We start from the raw sequence: 15748 nt of genomic DNA, 5'->3' as shown, positions 1-15748 counted from the left end.
AATAAAAATTACAGTGAAAGCACATGCATTTCCATTACATTAAATAATTCTAGACATCCCAGGCAGAGATGACATTCCAAAAAACTGTACAGACAGCTCTAAATTTGTCTAAAGCTTATTCAAGATGCTGATACAATGCAAAATACCTATGATGTCTTTATAATTTTTAATTTTAAAGCTTTTTCAACAAGAAACATGCAGATGGCAATGAAGACATACATCTATTAATTAAAAGTTTAAAAAAAATGTAAAAAACCCCAAAGCTTTAAGCTCTTATTGACATCTAAGTTAGCACTAGGTAATGCACAGCTACTGCTGCAGAATTAATGTCGCCTTGCAAACAGCAGTCATAGGACGACATCACTTCGGGGCACATCCATATTTTGATCCAAAATGAACAATGCAGCAACTCCCCCACTATCTGTCATTTCCCTGCTTATTGTTCTGGCTCTGCTAACCTGACTGGTGACAGTGAGTGAAGCAAAACCTTAAGTTCACCGATGCAGTGACTAAGTCTGTTGGACAATGAAGCTGATTTTGTAAGGTAGGAAAGATGTGGGCAAATATGGAAGAAAATGTATGCAATCCCAGAACACAAGGACAGCATAGATGGCAAAGAGAATGTGGAAGCAGGAACAGGATCACTGGGGATCATCAGCTAGAGGCTGGGTTCTGGAACAGATCACCATTCTGGAAGATCTCAATCATTTCATTTGTCTGAGGAATTGGATGTCCCACCACTCATCTCTTCTTCTATCCTTTGCCCTTGACTGACTCTTTACTCACATGAGGAAGATGATGACAATGGGGAAAAAAAAGGTGTTCAGAAATAGGCAGGGGAAAAAAAAAAAAAAAAAAAGAGGCAATAGAAGTTTAACATTGGGCATTCAGTCTCTAAGATAAAAATGAAGCCGAGATCTTCCGGAACAGTGATGCATTTCAAGAAGCCAGAATCTTCTCCAGTTGGGAGTACCGATGAGCCTCTTCCTACCTTTCCATCCTCTTTGCCATATTATACTACACTGTCTCAGAGTATTTGTGTGCACTTCTTAAATCCCTGCCCGTATTATCGCTCTACCACAAAGTCATCTACAGCAAGAACCTCTTTGCTATCCATCATAGCAGTGTCTCTTCGTAGCAGTGTCTCTACACACTTTTCAGGAGTGTACTTAGAATAACAATCAGGGCATATATAAATATTAGGCCTGTATAAAACACCATTTATTTAATCCGGTTCTGGAGTGATGTGAATTGCTCTGCTGGTACCACAGACAAAAGCAGACTTTCCCAGATGTGCACTATGCACAGAAGGGAGAATGTAGTAAACCCCAGGAGATCCCAAAGACTAGCTGTGTCCTGGGGGGCATCAGGCACAGCACTGACAGCTGGGTAAGTATTACAGGGTTTTCTGAGGTCCCAGGATGAGGGAAGAGACGACAACGTTGACTCCATGTATCAGAAGGCTTTGATTTATTATGATATGATATATAAGATATAGAAACTATACTAAAAGAGTAAAGAGAAAGGTTTCACTACAAGGCTAAGCTAAGAATAGAAAAGAATGTGTAAACTGAAGTCTTCTCAGCCCGAGACGGGCCGAACAGGTGAATTGTGATAGGCTCTTAATTGGAAACAGTCCGACGGGGCCAATCACAGATTTTCCCGTGGCATTCCACAGCAGCAGATAAGAATTGTTTAGTTTGTTCTGAGGCTTCTCAACTCTCAGGAAAGGAAAAATCCTAAGTAAAGGATTTTTCATAAAATATGTTGGCAACAGGTAAGTGCTCTGCACTGGGGTAGCCTCATGTCCAGTGCTTGGGGGCAGGTTTGGGTGCCAAAATATAAGAGAGATATTAAGCCATTAGAGAATGTCCAAAGAAGGGCTATGAAGATGGTGAAGGGCCTTGAGGGGAAGCTGTTTGAGGAGCAGCTGAGGTCACTTGGTCTCTTCAGGAGAAGAGGAGACTGAGGAGAGACATCTTTGCAGTTACAACTTTCTTGTGAGGGGAAGAAGAGCAGCAGGCACTGAACTCTTCTGCGACAGGACCAGTTACAGGACCTGAAGGAATGGCCTGAAGTTTTATCTGGAGAGTTTTAGATTGGATATCAGGAAAAGGTTCTTCACCCAGAAGGTGGTTGGGCACTGGAACAGGATCCCCAGGGAAGGGTCACAGCACCAAGTCTGACAAGAAGTATTTAGACAGTGCTCTTGGGCATATGGTGTTACTCTTGGGCTGTCCTGTGCAAGGCCAGGAGTTGGACTTGAGCCCCTTCAATTCAGGATATTTTACAAGAGCCCCTTCAATTCAGGATATTTTACAATTCTGTGCCTATGGCAGTCAGAGTCTGATACACTTACTCTGGACTATGATATTGCTTGAAATGCTTTCAAAATTAAATGCTTCATCTGTGCTTACTATATTCACATTGGTATGTATATGACAATATTTTCATATATATATATATATATATATTTAAAATTACCAGAAACCTAGCCTGTTCCTGAAAGGATATATCCCTCCTTATCCTTTCATGATATGTGCACTTGCACAGTTGCTCCATAGCCTAAACCTGCCATTTTTGGAAAGGTAAATTAATTAGGATTGCTGCATGGCTGCAGATGACAGCAGAAAATCAGCAAAAGGTATTAAATACACCATTCTGGTCTTCGGTGCAAAAAAAGACCAATGCTGCAAGGAATTTCAGCAAATTGATATTGATAACACTGCAGCCAACTGAATCAACAGCTGGGAGAAGAAATGAGCACAAAGACAGCAGATCAGTGCTGACAAGTCTAAAGTCAGAGAGAAGCAGGTAATTTCACTGGTTTTGAATCCTGGTCTGAACTAAGTGCCTTGGATCTAGGTGCTGCAAAATAGAGTCCAGTGGGTCTGGAAAGTAAACCAGGACAAAGGAAGAGAGACAGCATAAGGAGTCAAAAGTGGGAAGAGGGGCACTGCTCTGGATTGCAAGCTCAAAATTAATGGAAACCCCCAGGCCTTATCAGGTTCTCATTTTTCAAACAGGATTTTTCTATTTTTGTTTTAGCACATTGTGAAGAAAAAAATGGAAGAATATCCTACAGGCAAGGCAGTGAAGTCTGCACTGCATAAAACAGATTATATTTGAGGTCTAATATATGGGCCTTCACAGATGATTTAAACCAACCAAGAAGTTTCATCCTAAGTTTCAAGACCTAAGTTAAACTGAACAAAAACCTCTTAATCTGTAAACCTCACTTCACTGGCACAGACATAATGTGCATTCCTCACAGGTTTTTGCCTAAATCCCATAATGCTCTCCTTGTCTTGATCCTGACAGTACAAACATCCTGTCATTAGCAAGTAGAAGATTTACTGACCATTTTACTAACAGACACACTTTTTACCTCATTGCAAATTTTAAGTTAAAAAAGCAGTAACACAGCATCTTCTCCAACATAAGTGAATAAAGCAATGTGGGTGACATAAAATGCAGAATCAAAAATTGTTATTTTAATCCTACTGACTTATAGCCATCCCCTGTCAGATACCGGGTAAGTAAACAAGTATGAGCAAGACACTAATTTTTATCTCTTTATTTTATAATTCCTCCAAAGAGACAATGACAATATCACATTTACCACCACTCTTTTGCACTGACTACAGGTATCAGTAAAACAGAACAGAAAAGAAGTTACAATACCTTGTTCCTGGAAGTTATAATTTGCTTAATAACAATTCTGTCTGCTAACACCAACACCTTCGTGACAGAAGAAAGCAGCAACCTTGCAGCTTTTACCACACCCGTTTTGTCCGTAAAGATTGTTATGTGGCTATCAGATTCTGGATGATCCAAGCTTGCCACATCTGTAAGCTGTGCAATTGTTTCACCTAGAAAGAAAAAAAAAAAGTAAAGTGACTTTCCATACTTAGAAGAAAGATACTGGGCTATTAAGCATTCTTAACTTTTACCTTTGAGGGATAAGAAAATTTCAGAGCTATCTACAACTCTTTTTATTTCACTTTACTTCCTTTGACTGACTGCTGGTGGCACCCTCTCCATATTTAAATGTAGATTACTATTCACTACTACCTTATTCTTCAATCTGTAACATAAACTAATTTCCTTACAGTAATCTACAGCTATTTGAGGGGGGAGTGATGGGCAGAATTAGGGAGTGTGGAGGGAGAAAACATTCATGGGAGGTATTTTTCTGATTTTAATAGCCAAAGTATCCACACTTGCAGCATCAATCCACTGAAAGAGTGGGATGCAGCAAGGAAGAAAGAACTATAAACTCCCCTCCACTTTCCAAATTTCAATTAGCATTCCTATAATTTATAGGTTTCCTATTCCTGTAGAAATTTCCAGGCATGAATAATAAAGAGACCCCAAACAGAAACTTTACGACTTAGAGGACTGAAGCATTATAGTGAGACTACTGCACTTCATATTCAAAGGAGGGCCACTAAACAGGGCACTGTCAGAAACAGGAGAGGAAAAAAAAGGCAAGGAAGCACTGATTTTTGGTTCATCACCATCTTTTTATTCAACTTGGATTTAGTTAAATAGATAGTTAAAAAGGCTTAATTGACCACTTTTATTTTTTTATGCAGGTAAAAACTCTACATCCACTGCAGCTAATGGATTTTCTTATCTGAGAGAGAAACACAGACCATATCCAATTGAATCTTCTGGAGTACCTTAGATAGCAGTGCAATACAGAAGAGAGAGCAATTTGTAGTCTGTAACCAGAGAAAGGCTGCTGGGAGACTGAGCTCAGGCAAACTCTGAGACATGATTTTTGTTAGCATGCAAGACTAAATGATTGACCTACAGCTGACCTATAGATCATCCTTACAGATAAAATCTAGATTTGATCAAATTCCCTATGACTCATCTATAAAACCTCAACAAAGATAATTCACCTAAGCATGCAAAATACTCCAAAAGCCTCATAAAGCCAGTGCTCCCATTTGAGGAACCTGCATTATTCTGGTACTCCAGAAATACCATGCACTATAGAACAAGGAAGGCCTGACAGTCCTTCAAACCACAGAGCTCCACATTTCATAATGCTTCTCTCCTCTGATAATTGTAATCCCTTGGGTTCTTAAGCTGCCTAAATAGTATTGCATTATGGAAAAAAACTTCCAGTACATTTGCTGGGACCAGGCCAAGTCACAAAATGCATGCTCCAAATAATCAGTCACCCCAATATACCATACCATGGTACACTGTGAGACAGTGAATTTCATAACTGAAGGCCCTGGAAATGGATAGAAGCAAGAGGACATATAAAAGTACTTATAAAAAGTACTTATAAAAGAGGACTTATAAAAGCTCAAAGAGTGAGGGGCAGCCAGAGGCACTCCCAGCGAAGCTGCAGGAGAAGTCTCCAGTCAGGTAAAGAGATCATTTGACAGTAAAACACATTAGCCATTGCCCTCTCCACAGACCAATTCATTTCACTACACACCAGTCTCTACATTTGCACCTTTGTCAGCAGATTAACCTGTTTCTGGGACCTCACAATATTTGTGACAACATAAAATGCTGCAGAATAACACATAGAACAATTAAAACAGATGCAAAGTTCTTTTGGCAGCCAAAAAAGGTTGGATGCGCATCATTATCCCATTTCTTCTGCTTTGGGATTCACCTTCTTGAAGACGAATCAAGTCACATGTGAAGCAGCTAGTCATACAAAGAGTTATTAGACAACACTGAAACATCTGCCTGGCAAAAGCTCCAGAAAGCCACAGAAACTCAAGACTTCTGGTAACAGCACAAAGGCTTCCTTCTCTGCCTACAGAGCTGCAACTACAGGGACAGGAATTAAGCCCTGGGAGTAAGCTATGAGGAACAAGACCTGTCAGGATAAAGAGATTGAGCTAGAGAAGCTATACTCAGCTGGGTGTACACCAGTCCATAAAACACACCTGTCAAAGAAACAGTTCAACGTCACTGTAATTTTCCTATCATGACTGAGAGATTATGACGATTGGGTGATATTTCCAATGACAGAAAGACAACTGTCACATCCATGTCAAAGAAAGTTAACAAGAAAAAAATCAGGTTATTGTGGGGTAGTCAGCCTCACAACAGCCTCCAGGATTACCATTAAAATAATCTTGGAAGACATTACCACATTAAGCAGAAAAAAGCAATCAGGAAGAGCCATCACAGACCTGCCAAGGTGAATAGCCCCTTATTGATCTGAGCGCCTTCTACGATGAGATGACGTTTTTAAAAGAAGAAAGTAACGAATGCTGCATATCTCAGCTGCGGCATAGCCCCTGCCATGATCTCCCACAGTTTCCTTATAACATCATCTAGGGATACGGACTAAGTGAACAAAAACGTGGGTAGAAAATGGACCTGACTGTTGGGCTTGGGGATGCCGATAACAGGTACAAAATTCACTGGGCAGTCAATTTCCAGTGGTGTAGCTCTGGGACTGACAGGAGTCATCAAAACTATTCCCTGGATGATTACTCAGCATGTGTGTGAACAATACCAAAGTGGTTGAGTGATACTGTGGAAGGCAGGACTGCTAGACAGAGAAACAGGCTGAAAAAAAATTATCTGATAGAAAATGTCTGAAGTCCAACAAGAGCAGTAAATACCACATCTGGGCCAGGGTAACACCACTCAGCCCTACATGCTGAGATCGGATGTCAACAGGAAATCTTCATGGGGAAAGACTTGGGAGGCCAACAAAGAGTTCAACAGGAGTCAGCAGTAATGGCCACCTGCATATGGAAGGTTGCAAAAATGATCCTTCCCTTCCTTTTGGTACTTGTGAAGCAGCATCTGGAGTACCATGTCCACTTCTGGGCTCCTCAACACCTCAGCTGACACAGTGGAGCAAGCGACATAAGGGGAGAGCTTGAAGGGGGGAAGTTTATTCTGCCCCAAGAAGAGAAGGTCACTGGCAGAGCTTTCTGGGCTCTACATCTATCCTTCTAGGGGGCAGGTATGGAGACACAGACAGACTGACCCCAGTAGCTTTGGTGATGGAACAAGATGTAAGAAAATACTTTCGCCACAGCAAAGGTAGTCAAACAGTCTTAAGTAAGGACAGAAGAAAGAAGTAAGAAATAAGAAATGAGCAGTGTACAAGAAATTGCATTATCTCTGTTCTTGAGAGTTAAAATGACTCTTAAAACTTCAGTTATTCTGTGATTCCATTTATCCATTTAAATTTCCATTTTTCAGCCTTCTTAATTTAGCTCCTTCTGTACTAAAACCAAAGCAAAAATAGCAGAGAGCTATTTACTGCTTTTATTTTACTCCACGTCTTCCTTTAGGGCTGTGTAGTCAACTGGCAGAGGATACTGGAAAAGCTATGACACTTATTCCTGACATGTGCTTTCTCTTTTAAATTAGCCAGTCTTTCCTAGTTTTTAGACAGAAAAAGAAGACAAAAAAAAAAAAAAATCACAGATGGGCATCTAAAATGTGCTTCTGTAAGTTAAATTCCACTACTATACTGTCACTGTAAACATTGACACAGTGCAAGAATAATGTTACCCAAAATCTGCTACATGACCCTCTGCAGTGTTTTAGGATTCTATTTTGAGTCAATCAAATTACAAGGTTTATTACAAGGAAATAGTCATAACAAGTCTGAAACATTTCAAATCACTGATTATACCCTTCTCAAGAAACAGATACAACATCTGTCATCCTTCAAAGCCTCTGCAGAATATGCAATTGATTTAAAGACTCCCTACTCTTCTCAGAAATTAAGATGCCTAATGTTCTAAACCCTTTTGTGTTGAAATCTTTTATGCCTTGTAAAATCCCCATTCCTAAGACCCAATCTAATTTATTGGCTAAAAAGAAGTATGAACGGCTCTTCCCTGCCCTAAAGAGCAAAGGCTTTCTGCTGCCTATGCACTCAGAACATAGGGGTCATTAATATGGACAATATTCTTGGCTATAATTGTACAGGAAATTTTTTTGCTTGCTTGGGAACACCAAAGTTATTAAAAATGGCACTTGAGTAACCATGTTCAGAAATGGAGTTCAGAGGATGTTTATTCACTCAAAGGACTATGTTACTTCATCCAACACTGAACAGTCCACAGAGATACTACTGTCACAAAAAACCCTCCATGAAACAAATAACCAGGAGCAAACATGTTTGCTATACTGAATTTTCCATGTAAGCCATAAGTTAGATCGCAAATGCAGGGAACAACTGAGCCATGCCAAAGTAAACGTGAGGCTGACAGAAATGTAAACAGGCCATATCTTCACTCCTCTAGACTGAGGCTATTACAGCATAACAGGAAATAAAACTTTCAATACAAAAGAACTATAGTCTTTTGCTGGGATAAAGCATTGCAGACTATTTTTAGGTTCTGAGCTCCTCCTGCATACGGTGATAGGGAGGGAAAAAAATTCTTAACCACAGCATAACTGGCCAGTCAAAAAATAGAGATTCAGACTGCACTGCTCTTCCAGCAGCTGAGATTATCAATGTGAACTTTGGCAATTTTGTCTTGTCAGCATTTTACTTGGATCTCTGAAGAGAAAACACATGCTTCACATAACAAATGGAATGTTTTCAAATTAGGACATTTCTGTTTGCAGCCAAGTTTACTGGAGCAACTAGGAATTTTCAGTCTAAAGTTTATCCAGAATAGTCCTTCAAATCACAAGAACAATAATTCATCAGCAGCGTTTTTTCAGACATTGTGATTCATTGTTGAGAGATTTTCAGAGGATTTCTTACAGCACCATGCCCAATTTCAAAGCTTCTTTTTTCATTTAATCACAAATAATAGCATGAACTGCATCCCCAAAGTCTGAGGTCAGAACAGTGATCCACCATGATGTACACCAGTTAGGTCAGCAAAGTCAAGTTCTTCAGAACTCTGAGGTAATTTCAAAGATAAAAACCAAAGCCACCCAAGCCCCCTTTTTAACTTAACAGATCAGTTTCAAGTACAGTAACCCACATCCTGGAGTAGAATATTGTTCCATCCTGCAGCAATCAAGATATGTTGAAGGGTTGTTGAAGGGTCACTTATTGGTCCTCACAATAGAAGCTCAAGATTGTCTCCCTGAAGCCATAGCAAGAATGTGTATCACACTTGCAGGTTCATCCACCTGCTCAAACTCGGAATGCTTTGAGTAGAATTTCCCATAATCTGAAAGTATTTGAAAGCAAAAACAAAACCTCACCCTACTAACAACAACAAAAGGAACACTCTTACTAGATGTCATATTGAAGCCTTGACTGCAGATCTAAGAATATGTATTTACTGATGGCCACTGAAATATTAGGCAAGGAATAGTATTTAGTATCTAGGAAACCAGTTTTTAGCATGACACTGACATTGTCTTAAAGCATCAGAGAATGCAATCCCCTATTTGCCTAAACAGAGTCTTCTGGGGGAAGGAAAGTGACAGCAGGCCACTCAATTATCCACACTTCACATTCAATTCATACACACAGCAAGTTTGCAACAAAACTTGCATCCAGCAATAAGGCAAGCACAATATGAGTTTCATTCTAGTGAGGGGAGTCATCAGATGACTGATGTGAGTCATCTTACTGAGCCCTGATGAAATATGGGTTGACACTGACCTTCATTCAGACACTGAGATTTGGAATGCAGTGACCTCAAATAGCATAACACTCAAATAACTTAAAATACTCCACTGTTTTAACTTGGCAGCAATAAACTCTGAAGCTGTATTCCCAACACTCTGCTCTTTGTCTGTCGTAACATCATAAAAAAAGAGCAGTCAGGTAATTCCTTGAGGCAAATGATCCTATAAAAATCAAAGCCAACACACAATTCCATTCCCTATTTGCAAGATGACAGCAATTTAAGTAAGTGACAAAATCAGGTAACAGATCAGGCCTTGAATGAACCAGCAGAGGAAGGTTAAGCAATTAAATAATAAAATTCTTACATTATGCCTGACACCAAAAATAGTGTGCCAAAAATGGCACAAGTACAATTTCATGAGTAACTACATACCTGCTCTCCTTGCCTCAATGCAAGCAACACTCATTTCCTCCTTCAGTTCATGGTTTTCGTTGGCTATGGCTTCACCCACAGTAACAAATCTCCCGACTGCCAGGTTAACGGCTTGGCCCACTCGCTGGATTGCTTGCAGAGTCTTGTCTGAGCGCTTTGGTTTATCCTTATGATTAATAAGGGTAGTTATCTGCAAACAAGAATAATTATTTATTAGAACATTTTAACTTTAGTACTAAAGGTAAGTTTTGAATTGAACTCAGTAATAGATTTCTACAGTACTTCACTAATAAAATTTGGTTTTGTGCTGTGTCATAAAGTACCATTTAACTTCTCAGAGAATGAAAAAAACATTGAAGTGTAATGAAGTAACAAAGGTTGCTCATCTGCTCAGTTTATCTCACATGAAAAGAGGGATTTTTATTTTTATTCCACTCCCCATTCGCAGTATTACAATAAACTGCCCTGGGTCTCAACAGCCTTTCACACTACACACACAGCCCTTCCCTCATTAAAATATCCACCACACTCATAACTAAACATCCTCAATTACACGTTCCCTAGAATTTAGAAAAAGGTTGCTATTTTGATACAAGTTATCAGTAAAACAATTTGTGAGGACATTCCTATTTTGAACTCCTGACTGCTCTTCTGCCCACTGCAAAATGTTATACGTTCTCTCTTGGATCACACAGACTGGAGATCAGCTGCATGCTGGCTGTAGTAGACTGAAGATTGGTCCAAAACAACAAACATGAGGAAACAAAGAGATCCTTTCCCTTCACAGAGGAGAAAGGCAGGATTGCAGAGCACCTTCTGAACCAAGGCATCAGGTAAACATGAGAAGAGTTAGCAATCCTGCAACTCACAATTAACTGACTATAAACTGCATTACAAACACAAGCTTTACATTTTTTGCTACAATTCTTTTCTAGTGTGAAGCAGGAGAGAAATTAAACTCTGTAGTTTCAAACATCCTAAACCAGCATAAAAACCCAACAAAAATAGTCCTGCCTGTCCTTGTCTCCCACTCTCATGTTTGCAATGCATTTATCTGATGTGGGTTAAACAGCTACGGAGGTGATGCTTGTTTTCGTTTTAGTTTTCCCCATAATCAGGTCCCCAGTCTGGTTCACTGCATAGCTTCATGAATATTTTTGGGGGCAAAAGGGAAACACTTCAGCCTGAGGAAAGATGGGCAGGAGTGCTCCTTTCAGTAAGTGTATAGTTTAAAATGGCCACAGAACTCCACTGTAAGCCACATCCCCAGGAGCTCAAAGATGTCGCTTTAGAGAATCTCAAAACTACCTGAATTACCTAAGTGTCTGAACAAAGCTATATCAGCTATATCAGCTTGATCACAGATATCTTTGCTGCTCCTCAAAAAGACAAATCATCATTCACTTATTCTCCCATCAGTCAAGCCTGTGGTGGGACAGCAGCATACAAGCTGTACCTGTAATGCTCAATACGAATTCAAGGGCATAGCAGAAACTGTTCTGCTTCATGATTTGATCAATGCCCAAGGTTTACTCTGAGTCGCTTTTCTGGAGGAAAAAAAGAAGAGTGGTGTTGTTTAACACCTTGCTGAGGCTGGTTTGGAATGCCAGGAGCTGATTTAGCCAAGTTTCCAGTATTAAACTCTTTGCAATAGGAAATATCAACACTTCATAGAGCGCACTGCACACACAGGAAAAATAAAAAAGCCAAAAAACCTGAGAACAGTGCTGCCCTATGGAAGAACTGCTATGAGATGTAAGAATGTTTTATTCTGGTACAAAACATCAGTATAGAAATGCATATTGTCTGCCCACTGCCTTCTTATACACACCCTACTTTTCCAATTTGTATCTAAACCACAGGGTCTAAAGGAAGGTCATACAGTTTATACAACAAATCTCTCCCTGTAAGAGACCCCTGGATCACCAAACTTCAATCCCAAAGCCTGTGAACCTTGGATACCTTCCCAGTAAAAAGATCTTCTTACAATGAAAACAGAGTCTTAATAGAGAGTAAACTGAGGAAACATCTGAACATCTCCAAATTCATTTTAAATGAGGAATGACATTCCTCAAAGCACACAGTTACCACCACTTCAATGGAAATTCAGACCTATGTGAAATTCATGGCATAAACAACTGTACTACGCAGCTCTCCTGAATTCTCGCATTGTAGGTACTTTAGGTACACAGAATTTAAAAATTACCTCTCAGCAGCTAATCTAACAGTGCCAGCTGGTGAATTGTTGAATAGGCATGGCTAGCCAGCCAACTGAGAGCATTAGTCCAAACGCTGAAGTAAACCAAACTGAATAGAGGGTCACAACTTTGTTTCTTCAACTTGTTTTGAAGTAAACAGCAACCCATACTGGATTAGTATTACATTCATAGAGCTATTGACTTCTCAGAGGTATATGTAAAATAACACTGTCCTAAAACAAACTGCAAGTTTACATACTGGCTGCAAGTTTACCTCCCACAGCATTTTACACCAGAAGAAGTTTAAACATGTTCTACATAACCCTGAAAAAAAATGCATATGCAAATAACACTGCAGAGTGAAAGGAATCCCACTGTCTCTTACAAATCATCAAGGGCATTTATTTTAATTCCCATGTTACTGCAGAGGTATGCAAATAATAAAAGCCATGAAGATATCACAGCTTAAATTCCTTTACTGAAGTCTTACAAAACACTCCCAGGAACATAAGTGCCTTTTACATTTCTATAATTTCTTGTGCACTCTCTTCAGAGGGCATCATAGCTTTTGAAGCAAAAAACAACCCCTCCACTCCCCCTGCCAAGGTTAAACAAGAATAAGCAGCTGTTTTGACAGGTCTTATCACCAGTGTCATCTTAACCTCATGAAATTCAACAAGGCTAAACACAAGGTCTTACACTGGGACTGGGACAATCCGCGGTACCAATGCAGGCTGGGGAATTAATGGATTGGGAACAGCCCAGCAGAAAATTACTTGGGGGTACTGGTGCAGGAAAAACTGGATGTGGGTCAACAATGTGCTTGTATCCTCAGCTGCCTCAAAAGCAGCATGGCCAGCAGGCTGAGGGAGGAGATTTTGCCCCTCTACTTTGCTCTGGTGAGACCCCACCTGGAGAGGGGTGTACAGCTCTGGGATCCGCAACAGAAGAAAGACATGCCCCTGTTGAAGACAGCCCAGAGGAGGGCCATGAAGATGGTCAGAGGGATGGAGCACCTGTCATGGTCACCCTCCGCCTGACCATGACAGGCGGAGAGAGCTGGGGTGGTTCAGCCTGAAGAAGGCTCCAGGGAAACCTCACAGCAGCCTTTTAACATTTAAAGGTGGCTTAGAAGAAGATTAGGAAAGACTTTTTACCAAGGCCTGTAGTGAAGTAGAAAGGCTGACATTTTTAAAGTACAAGAGGGTAGATTCTGATCGGACTTAAGGAGGGAATTTTTTTACCATGAAGGTGATGAGGCACTGGAACAATTTCCCTGAGCCATGGAAGCCCCATCATTTTAAGAGTTCAAGGCCAGGTAGTTTGAACAAACTGGGGCTTTGAGCAACCTGGTCTAGGGGAAGGTATCCCTACCCATAGCAGGAGGGTAGAACTAAATGGTCTTGAAAGATCCCTTTCAACCCAAACCATTCTCTGATTTTATGACCTACACTAAACACCCACTTGAGTAGCTTGTATATGAAGATTAAACTCAACCTATGGTTATACACAGCAGCAGAAGCTTTGTAAATACCTCCTGGAATAATGAACTTTTAGCTAGGTAATATAATTTCTTCTCAGACTGGCTAACTTCGGGCATGTACAGTAACTATCTTTAACACTGGAATGGAGGAAAGTTGGTTGAGCTCCAAATTTTTTTCAGATAAGTCAAAAAAACTGTATGGATTGACAGTTAAAAACAACCATTGTGAGAGAACCAAAACAGAAGCTGGTCAAGAAGTTTAAAACATCACAGCAAGCAGCTTCATGTAACACCTCTTTCCAATGTCATCAACATTACGTAGCAAATGCAGCCTATACTGCTATCAGATTTGCATAAGATGTTCCCTATAAAAAACTAAGTAGCAAACAAGCCCTGAAATAGAAGTAGGTAGGTCATGATAAAAGAAAGAGAAAGCTATGAAATATTGATCAGTTAAAGAAAAAAGGGCTGGGTTTGGTTCTAGAAACATGAGTTACACAGAAACCAAATGTAATAATGCCAAAGGTATGAGAAAAGCTGTTCAGATACAAGATGGGCTCCTCATAACCTGCCACCTGCAGAAAACACTGCTATACAATGAGAAAGATTTTTCAGAATTATGCATTCTCATTCCCTCATAGAGTGCTAAGAGTGACAGGTACAACCTCCATGTTAAGTGAAGTTTTGAAAAAGCAGAGGTAATGGAAACTGCAGTTTAGGATTCTTTTTCAAGACTTAATTAAGCTTGTAATTAACAGGCAGGGTTAAAAAAAGAACAAGATCTTAACTTAGCAAGGAGAGGAATTTCACTAGCACGTTAAGTGACAAACTGAAGGAAACTGTGATGCTAATAAGCAGTGCAAAGATTATTTAACCATTCCAGCACTCAATAACAATTGCCTCAGATCACAAATACAGCAGGGAGCAATAATAGGCCAATACAAAAGATTTCTAGAATAAAGAATAAGCAAAGGTTTTGCTCCTTACTTAAACCAATGTTTAAAACAAAGACAAAAAAGTAGACAAGTTAAATGGAGAAAAGACCCAGAAGAAATTTAACAAGGAATTTTCTCTGCAACAACCAACCAAAAAAACCCTAAGAGCCTATAAAAAACTGAACTAGTAAAACTTACAACATTTAAGATGTTTCAGATTACGAGAAATTGCTTTTCCCCTGCAGTCCATCCAGTTGGAACCAGACTAGAACTATTACTGTATTTTAATTTTTTTTAAATGAAGGAAACACCTGCCAAGTCCAAGAACATCATCTAAGGCCTCCCTCAAGTTTAACACCTTCCAAATATTTAATCTGTTATATTCTGATCTTGTATTTCCCAGTCACCAACATCTGTGATGTTTGGACAGGAGTTGGCAGCTGAAAAGATTACCTGCAAGTCTCTTTGAACAATAGCAATACGTTACATGCTGTTTACCTAAGGATTTACTGATCAAGTCCTGGAAAGGAAACAGTCCTTTTGACGGTACTCACCCTCTGTTTAATAAGAGCTCTCACACTATTTCCATGGAATGTTTATCTGAGATTTGAGACAATCAGTTTAAGGAGTGCCTCAAGTATCTGTCAGCTACATTCTTTTTTCACTTGTTATGAGAAGCCACAAAAAAATAATGGCCTTTTCTCAAAAACTTTACCAAAACTAACAGATATAACCATAATGTATCAAGATGTATGTACAAGACCTTATTTAAGGAAACAAGCTCAGTTGTGGCAATTTTTGAGCAGCTGTTTTCAGATCTTTTTGAGGGCCTTCAGATACTGACATTTAAGTCATTATATGCATCATGCTCAGGAAGCATCATGACAGCACGCTTAGCTAAAAATATTCTAATGTCTATTTATTGTCAGTGTAATTAAGTCTTGCATGACAGAATTAAGTGATACTTAAAGAGACTGGGTTTCAGGAAGTATTTATAGACATCTATAAATAAAACCAGAGGAAACAGCTATATCACAACCCCTGCTACAAACACAAGAGTTAAACTGGCAAGTCATGTTTGGAAGATTTCCTGCCTACCTCTCTTGCTAGGAACGCACCCACATTGTACACAGGATGATTTAGACT

At 39.6% G+C, this 15748-nt stretch overlaps 1 protein-coding gene across 1 annotated transcript in view; it reads right to left on the bottom strand.

The window, feature by feature from the left end:
* CTNNAL1 (catenin alpha like 1) overlaps positions 1-15748 on the bottom strand; it is a 58051-nt gene that overhangs the window by 26657 nt on the left and 15646 nt on the right. The window contains exons 2-3 of the mRNA XM_030241791.2: positions 9987-10176; positions 3685-3872 (exon numbers count right to left, since the gene is read on the bottom strand). Coding sequence (XP_030097651.2) covers positions 3685-3872; positions 9987-10176 — 378 coding nt within the window. The remainder of the gene's footprint in view (positions 1-3684; positions 3873-9986; positions 10177-15748) is intronic.

This window comes from Serinus canaria, chromosome 2 (assembly GCF_022539315.1).
Source record: "Serinus canaria isolate serCan28SL12 chromosome 2, serCan2020, whole genome shotgun sequence".
In the NCBI taxonomy this organism is placed as follows: Eukaryota; Metazoa; Chordata; class Aves; order Passeriformes; family Fringillidae; genus Serinus; species Serinus canaria.
This window is presented reverse-complemented; position numbering and strand designations above follow the sequence as displayed.